The following is a 15,045-nucleotide window of genomic DNA, read 5'->3' as shown; positions in this document are numbered from 1 at the left end:
AGACGTACCAAACGAGCGTTGAGAGCTAGTGACGAAGCACGCTGCATGATGTCCCCGCAGCTGGCGGGCATCATCTTGTCGTTCAACGTTTGATATCGGGACCCTTCCCTTTTGTGAATAATGTACATACAGATACGCAAAACACTGAACGCGAACGCCTATTTCCCTTTTCGTTGAGGCATGACTGGCAGCATCTCCTGATACCAAACACTGCTGCGCTGCTCTTCTTCCCTGAAAGGTGACTGCAAGGAGTATAGCAGTCTGTCCCCTGCCGTCCCGGTCCATTCTCTCCGCCGGTGGAGTAACCCATGGCCTTCCTCCGCAGCCAACAAACGTAATGATGACTGCGGTCATGCAGTCGAACAGGTGACAATTGCTAGTGCAGCCAACCACCACTCGTGCCTCGAAAGAGGACCGGGTACCAACATCCCTTGCCATGTCTGGTGGGAATGTGGTCCATGTCGAGCCGAACTACCACTCATACTCGCCAGTGGCCTTGTGGAAGACGTATTCCTTGCCGTTGACGGTGAGCACTCCGTCCTTCAGAGTGCATTTCCTGATGCGAAGCACGTCAGTGGCCGAAACGTCGAGCGCGTGTGAATGCGGGGTGTGATGACCCCTGAGATTTTGGGGCTCTTACCACTTGTTCTTGACCCGTTGGACCTTGTCATACATGCAGAGCATGATGTGGCCCAGGCCTTCGTCGTCAACTTCATCGTCCTCACGATCTTCCTCGGGATCATCGAGATCCGAGTTGATGGCATCCTCATCATCGACTTCGTCGTCGTCGTCTCCGCCATCAAAGCCAGCAACGCCTTTGCCCTTGGCGTCCTTGGACTTCGCGGTGCGATGCTTGGTGGCCTCCTTGAGAGGCAGCATCAGGCCACCGCCTTCCATGGCCTTGGCCCGGGCCGCAATCTGCTCATGGAGCATGCGGTCGATTTCGACCCTGCCAAGCTCGTTGAGATTGCCCGAAGGACCCTGCTGCATAAGAACACCTTCGAAGCCAGCATCGTCACCGGCGCCGTCCGTCTGCCCGTTGCTGATATGGCCAGCGGGGTTTGCTCCACCAGGGACTTGCTGTTGGCCGCCCTGGCCTGGCTGGCCCGCGCCCTGACCTCCTTGGTCTGACGGCTGCTGTTGCTGGCCCAAGTTCTGGATAGCATTGATGGAGCCGGCTGCTCTCATGCCATACTGGAGCTGGAGCTGCTGGGCGGCTCTACTGGCCGCCACATTCTTGTTGTCGATGTTACTGAGCGCAGGGAAGGATGGAACATTCTGGACACCTGGCTCCTGCTTAAGACTTTCCTGCTTAATGACAGGCTCTTGCCTGGTGCCATTCTGCGCCAAACCCTCGCCGGCGGCCGCGTTTGGGAGCGACAATTGCGGCGAAAACTGGGCCTGGGTGTGGTTCTGGCTGGGAGGAGCTTGCACAGGCGGTGCAGCTTGAGCCGGCGGAGCCGGTTCGGGCTTGGGATCCCATGGGAAACGAGCTACATCGAGCTGAGAGAGCTTCTGCTGCCATCCCTGTCGACGAGTGTTAGCGGTGAGGTGAGTTGAGAGCAAGGTGAATGCGTGATGAACGCAGCAGGAGACCTAAGGGAGATGGACCAATCGCAACAAGGTATGGGGAGAGCATGAAGTTGGCACGGCATGCATCTTCAAAAGCCATAGCCATCCCATCCGGGGCTCGGCGAGTGAGTTATCCGTGTGTAAGTCGCAGCATCGGGCCGCAGACCGGCGTCTGGCGGGGCACGTGACAGGGACTGTGCAGGGCGGCCGCTCGGCCACCAAGTGCGGGGGTGCCCTGTTGCCTAGCCGCCAGGCGGTGCAGGCAGCACTGGCTGGCTGAGGCGAGGGGGCGCCTGGGCTTAAAAGCCCAGATAAACGACGGGTCGCCCCAGACCAAACCGTCGCTTTCGCCCATCTTCGCTCGCCCCCTCCCGTGGTCGCCTCCGCATCGCCGCAGCTTTGCCGCGACGCAGAAGACTCGCTGCATTTGACTCGCTGCGAACCGTGCGATGCGAGTGTTCGAATCGTGGCAATTTTGCCAACATGTTGCGAACGTCGATGGCCAGGCCGATACCGCTGCACACTTGTGCGGCCGGTGCTGAAGGCGGCGGATCGTCGTGGTGACGATTGGGGCGACATGGAGTTGAGGCAAGGGAATGGCTGAGCTTACCTGTCGCAGTTCCTCCAGGACCGACTCTTCGACACCGCTCTCCTCAAAGTCGACTCGTGAACTGTTAATCACCTCCTCGATGATGGATTGGTAAACGTTGCCCACGGCCTGGTTCGACATGATGGGCTTCGCGCGACAGTTGTCTCTGCCGAGGTGCTATGGTTGATTGCGCTCGTCGGCTTCGCTGCACCTGATCGCGCCGGCGTCGCTCTTCTTGCTGTGGCTCTCCAAAAGGCTGAAGCAATTTTCCCAACGCCTCGAATGCAGTCCCGCGTACCGGACCCGATGTCGCAGTGCTGGTGTTGGTGGTCGTGACGGACAAAGGAAGCCGACTGCTGCGGTTGGGACTGGAGTACCAAGAAGTGCTGCCTCCTCAGCCGAGAGAGAGCCCGCTTGGATTCACAGCAGACAACGCTGCACTTGGAGAGTGCAGCAGTCGTGAAGCTATCCGTATCTCTGTAGCGATGTCGTCGCACGTTCGTACGGTATCTGCTCTCGTGAGGCCGGTATGGTCGCTCGGTTGAATGCGTGATGTGCAGTGGTGAGAGTTGCCTGCGGCTGGTGGATATCGCCTTGTAGTGCGCCCGGGGCTTAGTAATGGCCCAAGCTCGAGTGACTCGCCCGCCGGGCGCAGGCCAACCCACTGCAGCCCAGGTGCCTTTGTGGCGTGCTACTCCACTGAAAGCACCGAGCTGCCCACTAAATAGCCACTAACGGTCAGCGTCAAGGGCAGCTCAACGGCAGGGCACAGACCTCCAACTGCACTGGGCTGGGAACCTCGATCGTTGTGCGGGATGCCATTCTGCGACGCTGTAGTATGTATGGGCAACATGATACTGAGCAGGCAGCCGAACTGTTGTCGTGGGAGGGCTTCCAGCCAGCGTTGACAGCGTCAAATCACCATCCACTGCGAAGGTGAACAAGACACCAGCGATACTCCTTGCCACTTCGTGGCACTGCTCCTTTTGAAAGCTATATGGTACCGTATTACAAACAAACAAACACTCTTCTCTCTCAAACTTGAACAGAATTGTTTCTCTCTCAAGGGCCCGGTCCCATCGTCGTGACGTGCCATCGTAGCTCATGTTCAGACTGTCCCATTCCATATCTTCAGCGTGGAGAAGCACTTTCGTACCACGTGCGGAACCAGTACGCAGAAACTCCAAGCGCCATGCTCAAAAATCACCGCTTGTGACATCGAGTTGTGAATGAAACCGCCCATACCTACCGTTGGCGATCTGGTACGACACGCGTTTATCGGATGGTCATCTGCTTGACCATGTTGGCCTTGCTCGAAGCCCCAGTACCGCCAACGACACCAGCGGCTCCGGCCTTCTTCTCAAAGACCTTCCAGAACTTGAGACTCTCGTCGGCAGCTGCAAGTTGTTCGTTAGCAGTTGAGCTCCGTCGAAGTCATCTGGGTTTCGGGGTATTTGCTTACCGGCTGTGGCAAGCATCTGGCCGTCTGGGCTCAGGCAGCTGTGCAGGACACGGCTCTCGTGGGCAGGGATCTCGACATTGCGCACCAGAGTAGGATAGCTCCAGATGCTGAGGGAGTTGTCCGGGAAGCCACTGGAGCTGACAATCTCGCGGTAGTGAGGGCTCCAGCGAAGCGACGTGACCTGAGAGCCAGTGTCGATGCTGTTGACGCGAGCACCAGACGTGGAGTTCCAGAAGTGAATGTGGCGGTCGTAAGAGCCGCCACCGGTAGCCAACAGGTTCATATTCCAGGGGCACCAAGCGAGGGCCTTGACGGCAGCCTTGTGGTTGGTCTTGGTAAACTTGGGCACCGACAGAGACCGAGCATCCCAGATAGAGACGAGGTTGTCATTGCCGCCAGTAGCGAGCTGAGCACCGTCGGATCGCCACTCCAGACCACAGACCTCGGAGGTGTGCGAAACGAGCTCAGCAACCTTGTGCTCGGCAACGCGGACATCGTGGTTGAAAACCAGGCCGCTGCGTGCGCCGGTGGAGAGCAGATGCTTGCTCCAGCCCATGACACCAACGCGGGTGTCATGGCCAAACATGCTTCGGATCTTCTGACCCTCGGCAACGTCCCAAATCTGAACCTCGCCTGTGCCAAGGCCGACGCCGACATAAGCGCCATCATCGGACCACTTGACACTGCTGACATATGTATCAGCAGGGCTCTCGAGCAAGCAGCTGACGCTGCCCTCGTCGGCAGACCAGACGTAAACACTGCGCTCAAGTCCAATCGCGACCTGGTTGCCGGAGCTCCAGTCGAGCAGGTTCAGATAGTAATCATCGATTAAGCCAGGGGCGTCAAGAACACGCTCGGGGGCGGTGGCAATCCGACGGCGAAGCTGGGCCGAATTCGTGGTCGCAGACTTGAGAGGTCGGTTGTACTGCTGACGCAGGTCGATAGGCTTGGAGGACTCGGGGGGCGCAGGCTTGAACTCGAGGATTCGAGTGTTCAAGCTGACGCCGCATGCATTGGCAAGAGAGTCCTGGTAGGCCACCGTGTTGGGAGAGGGTCGTGTGTAGCTGTCTGCCTCCTCCTCATCATTGATGTTCAAGCTCTCAAGAGCAGCCGCAGCATCATCGGCGGCAGTCGAAAGGACTGAGGAGCTGTCGGCATCTCGGCTTTTGGGTCGTTGGCGGTCGCCGGCGCTCAGCTTGCTAGAGCCAGCGTTTGAGATGGCCGAGCTCGCGGCCCTATTGGGGATGAAGCGGTCACCGCTGTAGCTGACGGTCGTTTTCTGTGTCTTTTGGCGCAAAGGAGCCTTCTTTGACTTGGCACTGGAAGGCGTCTTGCCGGTTCCCGTGAGGGCGAAGTCGGACACGCCCAGCTCGAGGGCTTTGCGGGGAGTCTGGACGACGCGGGCGATGTTGGACTTTGGGGATTCCCGATGGGTAGGCTTGGACGCGGATCGGGTAAGATGCGCCATCAAGTTACCACCGTATGTCGACTTTGGTGCTGCGTTCCCCTGACGGCCCTCGGGCGTGTACGGCGATGAGCTCGCGTTGACGGCAGCGCTCGACGTCGACTGCCTTGGCGAAGGCGTGAGAGGCATCCGTCCGCCGGCGGTACGGGAGGAGAAAAGTCCCTTGTGGGACTTGAGTGGCGTTGATACTGATGCTGTGGCCATGATGATTGACTCTGATGGGTATGAACTGCAGAGGGATCTCAGACGAGGGGCAACTGAATGCGTCGACCGAGGATCGAAGCTTCAACGGTTATCGAACGAGTTCCAAGAGGCTCTAGCTAAAGATTCCTGGGTGTGTTAGTATTCTGCTTATTTGCGCAATGTTCGATAAAATCGAAGTGGCCTTCTAGAAGGTGACGAAGTCGGTGGGGCGATCTAATGGCTGCAGGCAGCGAAGAGATCTAGCGGACTTGTGAATGCGTTCTGAAGGCAGTAGGGGGAGGTCTCGATGTGCTCGACGAGGAACGCGAGCAAAGGAGAAGGGAATGAAGGGGGGCGGGTATGAATTCGTTGGCGTACAGTATTCATGAGGAGAGAGCAGGCGGCTGCCAGATGCTCAAGGTCGTTTCCTTTTATTTACTTTGAGCCCCACCATGCCTCTGTCCAGGCAACGGCAACGGACCCACGGATCTTACAAATTCCGGCGCCGGTGATAGATGAAAGAAGGGCGCTAAGCCGCTTGGGGACCGTGATCCACCATCTACGTACCGCGACGCCAGCCCGAGCCGCCAGCCCCTGGAAGAGCCCCAGAAAAATTTTTGCAGGGGTGATTCCAGCTCAGGCTCAGTCAGCCCCAGATTTCGAGACAGACCCGGCCGACGGCGCGGGCATCTGACGACAGCCTCCACTTCCTCCGGTCTGGACATCCGTCGTCATTTCACTGCGCAGACCGGACCCCGCTAATTACCGTCTTGCTGCCGCATCGGTGGCCAAACTACTTGCCGCCTGGGAACCGTCCCGCAGCTGGCCTAACCCAGCAGCCCGATTGCGTCCCAAGCAGTTCCTGAAGCAATGACCTCTTAACCTCTACCGACATCACCCCTACCAGAGCGGACATGGCACAGCCCTCGACTCCTGGCCAGCAGCAGCCGGCCACGTCCATCTTCGGCGGACCGACCACCCATGCCATCGTCCCGGCCCAGTCTCAATCAGGCTCAGCCATGGCGAACCAGCAGACGTCGCCGCGCGCGGCACCCACGAGCATGAACATGAACTTGAACTTGGCGCCAACACCGACCTCGGCCGGCTCCTCGTCCAACACGTACATCATGCCAAACTCACCGGCCAAGACGCGGCCGGTGGCTGATGGCTATCGCCCCAAGATCACGCGGACCCTGGGACAGCGACCAGCTTGTCTTGTCAACGCATCCGTGACGTACTGCGGAAACAACCAGATATACGCCTTTGGCGGCTTCGACCAGTATACCGACGAGGTCTACAACCACGTGCTGCGTCTGGACCTCGCAAGCCATCAGTGGAGCCTGGTCGACAACTACGGCGACATTCCAGGGGTCAGAATGGGTAGGTCTTGACTGCGCTTTGTCCCACTGTCAGAGGCTGTAAGGTGCTGACACTTGCCGCCTATAGGACATACCGCGACGCTATACCAAGGCGACAAGCTGCTGGTCTTTGGTGGCGAGAACGAGCACCGCACGTACCTCTCCGACCTCATCGTCTTCGATCTCAAAACGGCGCACTGGACTCAGCCTCAGGTTTCCGGTCCTATTCCCAAAGGCAGGGCTCGCCACGCCGCGGTCCTGCACGAGGACAAGCTCTTCATCATCGGTGGCATAACAGGTCAAAACAACTACGTGCTGGATGACATATGCTACCTTGACTTGCGGACATTTACCTGGTCCAAAGCATGGCGCTTTGTCGGCCGCTTTGACCACTCGGCGTATATCTGGGGCGATCGCGTATGGGTCTTTGGCGGCCTCAGCGAGGACATGGACAAGATTAGTGATCTTTGGTGGCTCGATCTCAAGGGCAGCCCAGAGTTCGACTCGCGACCGCAGTTCGGCATCTTCGACCGGCATTCGATCGCCAGTCGGGCGACTGGCTCTCCTCGACCGCCTTACACTATGGCCCCGGCTCCTGCAGTTGGGTCATCCGGCTACGCCGCCAACTCTCGGACTGCCCAGGTCAACCCGCCCTCCTTCCAGCTGAAGACATATGCGCCGATGGCACCCGGCTCGATATCGGCATTGAAGTTCGTCTCCGGACCGACAATCCCATCCCAAGGCTCTGGCATCCACTATCACGCATACTCTTCGGGCACGTTGCTCGACTTTGTGACTCCAGCTGCGACCATTACCCCAAGGGAATGTTCGTTATCGGCCCTTGATCTCGGCACGCTTCGCTGGCAGAAACTGGCCGAGGGTCGAGAAATCTTCAAGTCAGGGTACAGATGGCATTACTGCACCATGAACGAAGACGGTACAAAGGCGTGGCTCCTCGGCTGTCCCACTGACCCAACGGCAACGGACCTCGGCCCTAATGGCTACGAAGAGTACCTCAGGTGAGATTGACTGCCGCTCTTTGACACGGACGAGATGCTAATGCCACTTGCAGCGACATCATGGAGATTGACCTTCGCCGATACGGCTTCCTCGGGAACAACATGACATCGGAAGCAAGTATCGAGTCCCGGCCGTCAGCAACAGCGCGGCCGACCGAGTCGCCGTCAAAGGGGCTCGGGGCCGATCTCGCTAAGCTCTTCAACCAGCCACCGGAGGCCGGCAGCGGCACAGATTTCGTCATCACTGCTCTGGCCGATGACTGCGACGAGGATGACGCTCCGCTCAGCTCTGGCCTTATCCGTGCTGACGAGGCCTCACGCGGTCCGACCTGGTTGGCAGCGGATGCTCCCACATCGCAGCCGATTCATGTCCACAAGCTTATTCTGCAGGCGCGATGGCCTCACTTCGCACGCTTGTATAACTCGCAAATGGCCGAGTTCCATACAAAGAAGATGCACATCCCGGAGCCGTATTCCGTTGTCAAGGCCTTCTTGCTGTACCTGTATACGGACAGCATCCGTGGGACAGTCGAACCAGATAGCGACGCGACCACGGATCTATCCGACGTGGCCGGCCTGCTCGTCATGTCCAACATCTACAACATCCCCCATCTCCGCCTTCTGTGCGTCAACCGTCTCGCTAAGGAGCTCGACGTCGAGCACGCCTGCGTCATCTGGTACTGCGCCGGGCTCGCCAACGAAGAGTGGCTTCGTAAGCGCGCGGCGACATTCTGCATGACGCACTGGGGCCGCATCGTACGCACCCAGGGCTTCCTTCGCCTGCCGCGGAGCGCACTCGTCGAGCTATCGCAGGAGATCGACATGGAGGGCCGTGTCGTCGCCGGGGAGGAGCTGGAGTGGGGTGGCATGTCCGGCCGATACGGCGACATGGGCCACGGCGTGAGGAAGGAAAGCATCAGCAGTAATCAGACGCAAGTGCTCGATTCGGAGGCTGACGATGACGATGGGATGGAGCTGAACTGAGGTCTGAGGCTCCGCCAGAACGTGTGACGACACTACGAGATCATGACCAGCGCAGTTGCACGTTTGGTATCGGGACGGCGGATGTGGGCTCGGAGTTGACTCCCCCTTGGGATGCAACACTGCCTACCCACTCTTTATTTGCTTGCTGCATCGCACGGCGTTGGCAAACATGCTCTCTTTATCATAGCTGTTCTTTCTTCCCTTGTTTCTGCCTAAAGATGCGTCTCCTTTTTTTTTGTCTTTGTCTTCCTATCTTGTCAAACTCCCCCGTTGCAATATAGATACCGTTTGTGCTTACATGTTCTGGCGTCATCGTGATCAGCCAACAACCCCCGTTCGTAATCGTGTCGTCTAACCGTTTCCCCGCCGGGCGCGCACACACGCGCGATGTCAGCCTCCGTGGATTTGGGATCTGCGGCCCCCGTCGTCCAACACCCATGCACGTTTGGCCGAAGGAGGGGGAGGGGAAAGAAAGGAGGGCCACCACCCCCGGTTTTATCGGTCAAGGACGACGGTGCTGCCCCGGGGTGGTGCTGCCCACCGGCGCGGCGCGCGAGGGGAACCGTTGGGGAAACCCGGCCGGGTGGTGTACCACACTTGGCTCCCGCTCGGCGGGAAAAGGGGGGGCCATTCGACTCCGGATGGCCGGGGGTGGATGAGGAGCGCTGCGCCCTCCCCGGTCGAGGGATGGATGACTGGCCGAGATGGACACACACAGGGCAAGATGGGGGTCATGAAGAAGGCTGGGCATGTCAATGTGAAACACGACTCGGCCGAATTGCCAAGAGTGTTCGACGCGGAAGAGCAAGACCGAGAGACGAGAGGGGGGAGAGAGTACGAGTAGGGCGAAAGCTGGCGACAGCATCCATTCTATGAATCGAGATCATGCCAGAGTAGCGAACATCAATACCTTTTTCTATGCCTTCCCCCACCGCTGAACTTTTGTAAACATCGGAAGCAAAGTGACAGCCAGCCTGCCGCAGGCCGCTGTACCCATGACAGCAAAATCATCGCAATCCCTGCTCCCCCGGCCAACCCAGAACGACGCGTCAAAACGAGGTCATAGCCTGCCACCAACTTCTTCGTGCCGGAGAATCCAGCCAGCGAGTCCAGTAAGCCAAGGATGGAGTGAGCGGGGCAAAAGGTGACAGGCAGCGTGAAAGTCTCGCTGCGAAGCTGAACCAAACAAAATATATACACCGATACCACTTCTCCAAGAGCTTGCCAATCGAAGAACAGAGAACAAGAACCAAACAGCGGGGAACGATGTTCCTGCTCGCGTTTTCCTGCAGCGTGTCCGCCCGCACACAGCCTTGGATGAGCTGACCATATTCGTTCTATGTCGAAGGAGGCACCGCTTTAGTGAATATAGACGCCTGCCTCGGAAGAATTTGGCCAAGATGTCGTGGGCTGTATTGCATCTGCTTCGGACGGAGTGGGGGTATATGAGTCAGGACTCGGGAGACCTAAGATATGTACTCGTAGAGGAGCGGCCCAGAAGGCAACATCGTGCCAGCAAGACTCGGTCATGGCAGACGTCATCGCGCTGCTCAAGATGGCGTTGAAATAGGGCACCAGCGTGTCCAGGATATCAGAAGCAAGAACGCCGTCGCGATGAGCCATGAGCCTACCGGCTGGCGAAGAATGAAAGGGGCCATTGTAGGTGAGATACAAGGACCGGCTCCAGCGCTGGACGGCGTGCTGTATTTCGGAGATCGTCAAGGCTCTGTCAAGGCGATCCCGGCAACCCCGCAGCTGATCGGCTCGCGACACGATGGCCGCGAAGTCCCAATATCCATGAGCGTGTCGTTGCGTCCATGCCAGCCAGTGGCTTGCTATTGTTGCATCGCCTGGTCTTCCGTAGTGCCGCCGGGGTTGGCTCCTGGCAGGCCGGGCAGGGTCAGCCCGGCGGCGAGCGCCTGCATCTTGAATTCCGGGTTGCAAGGCAGAGAGTGAGCCTTGTGCTGCGATGGCTGTCAGCTCTCCTGTATGACGACGTCTCGCGAAGGGGGATAGGGAACTCACGTATTTCAGGCCGTTGAGATTCTTGTACCGCTTGCCGCAAGTTTCGCAGTTGAACGGCTTCTCTTTCTCCATTCCGAGGGTTCCCGGATATGGGGCACTTGTTTCCGGGTTCACAATCGAGAAGGTGCCGTCTCCGTTCTCGTGTAGTTGTTGCGTTTGGTGGCCGTGCGCTTTGTGATATCTGCAGTTGGTCAGACTCGGAGGCTCATCAATGGTATGCCGCAACTGAACTTACTTGAGGCCATTCTGGTTCTTGTACGCCTTCTCACAACCAATGACAGGGCACTTGAAAGGCTTGTGTTCTTCGGGCATCATCATGGTCTGCAGGCGCTGGAGCAGCACCTTGTTAGCCTCAGGGTCGGCAAACTGACCCTGCTGCAAGCCGAGGGCTGCGAGCTGCTGTTGAATCGTCCGATTTCCAGGCGGGAAAGCGCCGTTGGGGCTGAAGAGATGCTTTCCGGGGTCGTTTATGCAGAAGTTGGAGTCGTTGTTACCGTTGGAGAACGTGCCGTCACCAATGTCTCCGCCGCTGTTACCGCCCATCGGCATGCCCGGTAGGTCATCATCCATGCCGTCCATTCCGGTGGGCTGCTGGCCTTGTTGGGGCAGCTGCTGTTGGGTCGCCAGCGTTGGCGTGTTGACGGAAGAGACCGTAGGATTGTTCTGAAGACCGAAGCTGACGGCGGCCGGCGTGGGGGGCTGAGATGTACGAAGACCCTGGGTAAGGCCCGAGGTATTCATGTCGAGCTGGGGCCGCTGTTGTTGGCCAAACATGCGGGCGTGGTGCATCCGGCTGCCGTCATCGAGCTCCATGGTGCCGATGGCATCGTCCATCTCCATGTCGGCCACGGCGTCCATGTCGTCGTTCATGTTGGTGGCCAACGCGGGATTCATCTGACCGCCGTTGCCCATCGTGCTGGACGCTCCGGGCAGCTGGAAGCCCGATCCGGCAGCGGGCGCATGTCCGGCGGGCCCTGCGTTGATCTGGCCAGGCGTCGGGGTTGTCCGGGAACTACCCATGGCCGAGCCGGGCTGCATGCCGACCTGGCCGAACTGACTGAAGGTATTATTTCGGGAGCTGTTGGGGCTCGCCTGAGTGTGCGCCTCTTCGTAATGTTGCAAGAGGTCATGCAGATTAGGCAGGATCTTGCCGCAGCATATGAAGTCCCGCATAAAGTTGGCCTCGAGCCTGGGCAGATACGAGGACGAGTGGTAAGACGATGACTGGGGGTTGCCGAATGGCGAAGGCGAGGTGCCTTGCATCATGATGCTGCGTCGGGACAAGTCAGCGGATACATGCTCATTCATTTCCAGAACAGGTCAGAGCGCGGGTGTTTGCAGTGGCTCGCAGTGACGATGGCCGCCCTTGGCGGCCGCGACAAATGCGCTGGTCGAGAATGCGTGAGGGGCGCCGGCGCGGGGTGGCCCTCCTCGGCCACGGCAGCCCAAAAGTCTCGCCTGGCGGCCGAAAGCGACAAGACGGCAGGCGGGACAAGGGACCGCGCCGGACGAAGCGAACCGGACCAAAAGACTCTAGTTGAGGGCGACGGAGGTAGAAATGGATGAACTTACTCGTCTCTAACGAAGCTGCCAAAGGACATGCCGCCCCAGCTCATGCCTCCACCCATCAGGCTGCCGGCCAGCGACTCTCTTCGATTTCGATTAACGTTGTCGCGATTCTGGTTGTTCATGGAAATGGGCTTGGGCCCGGCGCTCACGAAGGAGTCTTGCCGGCTGCGGCCCATGCCGCTGGCGTCGAGGGCGCCGGTGGTCATATTGACGTCGGGATCGCAGTCGGCGAGGTCAAGTTCGGCAAAGGCAGAGGCCTGGGAGGTGGTGATGTATGACGACGAGGGCTCGTCGCACGGCGGTGTGACGATGGAGGCGGGCCGCGATGAGTGGGTTGCTGTCGCGGTGACGGTTGCTGTCGTGCTTGCGCTCTTGGAGGCTCGGGGGAAGAAGAGATCGGGGGGCGTGGCGGGTTGGGGCGACGGCGACTGGGTCAGCGACGCAGTTGAGGTGATGAGAGATGCGGGAGAGTCTGCGTGGGCAGAAGCGGGAGTAGATGCAGAGTACGAGTAAGCGGCGGCGGCAGTGGTGGTGCTAGTGGCAGCAGCAGCACAGGCGCTGGCTCTGGCACTGGCGCCGGCGCTGGCGCTGGCGGAGGGGCTGGTGGCGGACATGGACTTGGTGGACTGTCCGCCCCAGGCAGCGAAGTCGCTGGCGCTGTTGCCGGACTGGGACTGGTCCCTCGGGGCGGTGGCGCCAGCACTGGGGCCCAGCCGGGCCAGCCTGTTATTATTGGTGCTGCCGCTGGGGCTGGTGGCGGCACTGTCGGCCGTCGAGGTTGAGGTGCAAGCCAACCCTCCGCCGCCCCAGGAGGTGACCGGGCTGCTGGAATCGGGGTCGCTGCCGGCGCCCTGGCGCCCTTTGCGTTGGCGCTTGTGCTGACGCTCGCTGCTCGTGTCTTTGCTATCGCGAGCGTCGTCGACGCCGCGCTGAAACCATTTAAGCATCCTCCCGTCCTGACTTCACTTATTCGTGCCGCGATGAATGCAGTGCCGAAAAAGCAGGCACAAGTGCCCGTGCTGGTGACGATGATGGTGAAACAGCTGTCTGACGTCGTCGTGCTCGGCCGCGCACGTTCGTCTTTTCCTTTCCACCACCTGTGCCGAGCCGAGGGACCGGGTCGCCCCTCGTCGTCGACTCGCGGATCCGCGGGATTCGGGCGGCAAGGCAATAACGGCTTGGCCTTACGAAATAGTCGGGCCAGGACGATTGCAGCCAGGCACAGAACTGTACTTTGCTGCGTTGCGACTCGCAGCGAACAGGCAGAGGCAGACAGCAGGACGCGCAATGTGTCGTGTCGGTGCGAGGAGCAGAGCATCACTGTGCGCCAGGCACACGGGGACGAGGGAGCCTTTATCTTGTATTCACCTGCTGGCCTCCCAGGCGACGGACAGCCTTCGCACAAATTACTCTGGTGGTGCTCCCGTCTGAATCCAAATGTCGGTCGGCCTGCCTTGAATGGATGCGCCTTCGCGTGCTGACTTGTGCGCAACCACAAGCACAAGCGCGGGTGCGGCAGACGAGGGCCTGATTGGCACGGTGTTCTGAATGACTCTTCCGGCTTGCAGGTCAGTGTGAGTCCACGCCCAGGCCGGCCAGGGTCTGTCGGGGTCGCTGGGTGTGGTCGCTGGGTGTTGGCGGCCACTAGTCGGCAATGGCTGCAGCCCTCGCGGATGACGGTGTAAGTCGGTTGGACCTTGTGCTGGCGATGACGCTGTTCTGTGTAAAGGCAAATCCTGGTTGCACCAGACAAGCACACGCGGCGCCGCGGCCAGCCTCGAGCTTACGGGACCGCGCAGCGCAAGATGGGCCCCCGCGATCCGGGGGCGAGGCAGCTGGTCCTCAGTGATGGTCGACACGCAGGCGAGTCAGGGCGGGTCTTGAACCAGTGATCGTGCCAACCAGGGGCGCTGGGAACAGGCTGAAGGTATGTGGTGGACAAGGAAGCCTAGTGGTAAGTTAGATCGTGCAGAGGGCGCGATCTTGTGCCTGTGGCGTCGTCGTCGGTAGCTTGATGCTGTGTGCTTGCCGGAGATGATGCTTGGACGTTTGTTCTGCAGGCGATCCCACAGATGCGGCGCGGTGGAGGCCTAGAAAGTGAGTGGAGGGGACGAGGCGGTATGGTTGACGGGGCGTTGCGACCAAGACACCCAAGGCACGTATCGTGCGATGGCCGGGATCGACCAGCTAAGCAAGGATCCGCCAGCAAGAGCAGCGTACGAGCAGGGCACTCCTGTATAATGTAATGCAAGCTCGTAACGCGGCGGTGGGCACCGTGGGATGCGCCCCGAGGCGGTGATCGGGCACAGCGGTAACGTAACGATGAGGTGTCGTCCTGCCTGGCAGCCCCGGGCCGTCTCCAACAGGCAGTGGGGGTAACCAAGAGCTCGGAGGATGGATGGAGCGCTGTCTCGGGAGCTATGCGAGGCGAAATAGAACAGAGAGGGGGCATTGATATATTATATACGAGGCAGCGAAATAATATGCGGTGGAAGTGGCACAACCAAGGCAACCCTTTCGATGCATGAGGCGCGTCGGTGCTCATCAGCCCAACCCAGATCGTGTCTGGCGTCGCGAGGGAAGGGGCAGGGCCAACCAAGTCCAAGGTCGTGCATTCCCAACCGGCGCCAGCACCTGCCTCGAGCTACTCGTACTTCGAACCTTGCGCACGCAGTACGGTGTGCTAGGTAAGGCAAGTGCGAGCAGCAAGGTCCTGCCCCGATGTTCGCCAAACAGCAAGAGCCACTGACATCCGCTCGCACCTTGCTCTGTCGTGGCCTCGCCAGACGTCGTCGTTGTGAATTCCTGGTCCGTACCTC

At 59.5% G+C, this 15,045-nt stretch overlaps 4 protein-coding genes across 4 annotated transcripts; 1 reads left to right on the top strand and 3 right to left on the bottom strand.

Annotated features, from left to right (window-relative positions):
- Window positions 1-471: 471 nt before the first annotated feature.
- On the bottom strand, window positions 472-2,302 carry PLICBS_004440 (transcription factor IIA subunit alpha; the record flags this gene model as incomplete). The annotated part of the gene is made up of 3 exons (XM_018326216.2): window positions 472-556; window positions 641-1,527; window positions 2,183-2,302. 3 exons carry the CDS (start codon window positions 2,300-2,302, stop codon window positions 472-474), a joined length of 1,092 nt encoding a protein of 363 aa, XP_018175968.2.
- Window positions 2,303-3,436: 1,134 nt separating this feature from the next.
- Window positions 3,437-5,292, bottom strand: PLICBS_004439 (ubiquitin-protein transferase activating protein; the record flags this gene model as incomplete). Its single annotated transcript, XM_018326217.2, has 2 exons — window positions 3,437-3,558; window positions 3,624-5,292. 2 exons carry the CDS (start codon window positions 5,290-5,292, stop codon window positions 3,437-3,439), a joined length of 1,791 nt encoding a protein of 596 aa, XP_018175969.2.
- An 893-nt stretch (window positions 5,293-6,185) lies between these two features.
- Window positions 6,186-8,632, top strand: PLICBS_004438 (uncharacterized protein; the record flags this gene model as incomplete). Its single annotated transcript, XM_018326218.2, has 3 exons — window positions 6,186-6,651; window positions 6,718-7,648; window positions 7,702-8,632. 3 exons carry the CDS (start codon window positions 6,186-6,188, stop codon window positions 8,630-8,632), a joined length of 2,328 nt encoding a protein of 775 aa, XP_018175970.2.
- Window positions 8,633-10,467: 1,835 nt separating this feature from the next.
- PLICBS_004437 (transcriptional regulator of ribosomal biogenesis proteins) lies at window positions 10,468-13,173 on the bottom strand (the record flags this gene model as incomplete). Its single annotated transcript, XM_018326219.2, has 4 exons — window positions 10,468-10,596; window positions 10,658-10,838; window positions 10,893-11,927; window positions 12,230-13,173. 4 exons carry the CDS (start codon window positions 13,171-13,173, stop codon window positions 10,468-10,470), a joined length of 2,289 nt encoding a protein of 762 aa, XP_018175971.2.
- Between the last annotated feature and the right edge of the window lie 1,872 nt (window positions 13,174-15,045).

This window comes from Purpureocillium lilacinum (assembly GCF_023168085.1).
Source record: "Purpureocillium lilacinum CBS 284.36 DNA, scaffold_3, whole genome shotgun sequence".
In the NCBI taxonomy this organism is placed as follows: domain Eukaryota; kingdom Fungi; phylum Ascomycota; class Sordariomycetes; order Hypocreales; family Ophiocordycipitaceae; genus Purpureocillium; species Purpureocillium lilacinum.
The sequence above is the reverse complement of the archived record's forward strand: the minus strand, read 5'-3'. Positions and strand labels throughout refer to the sequence as shown.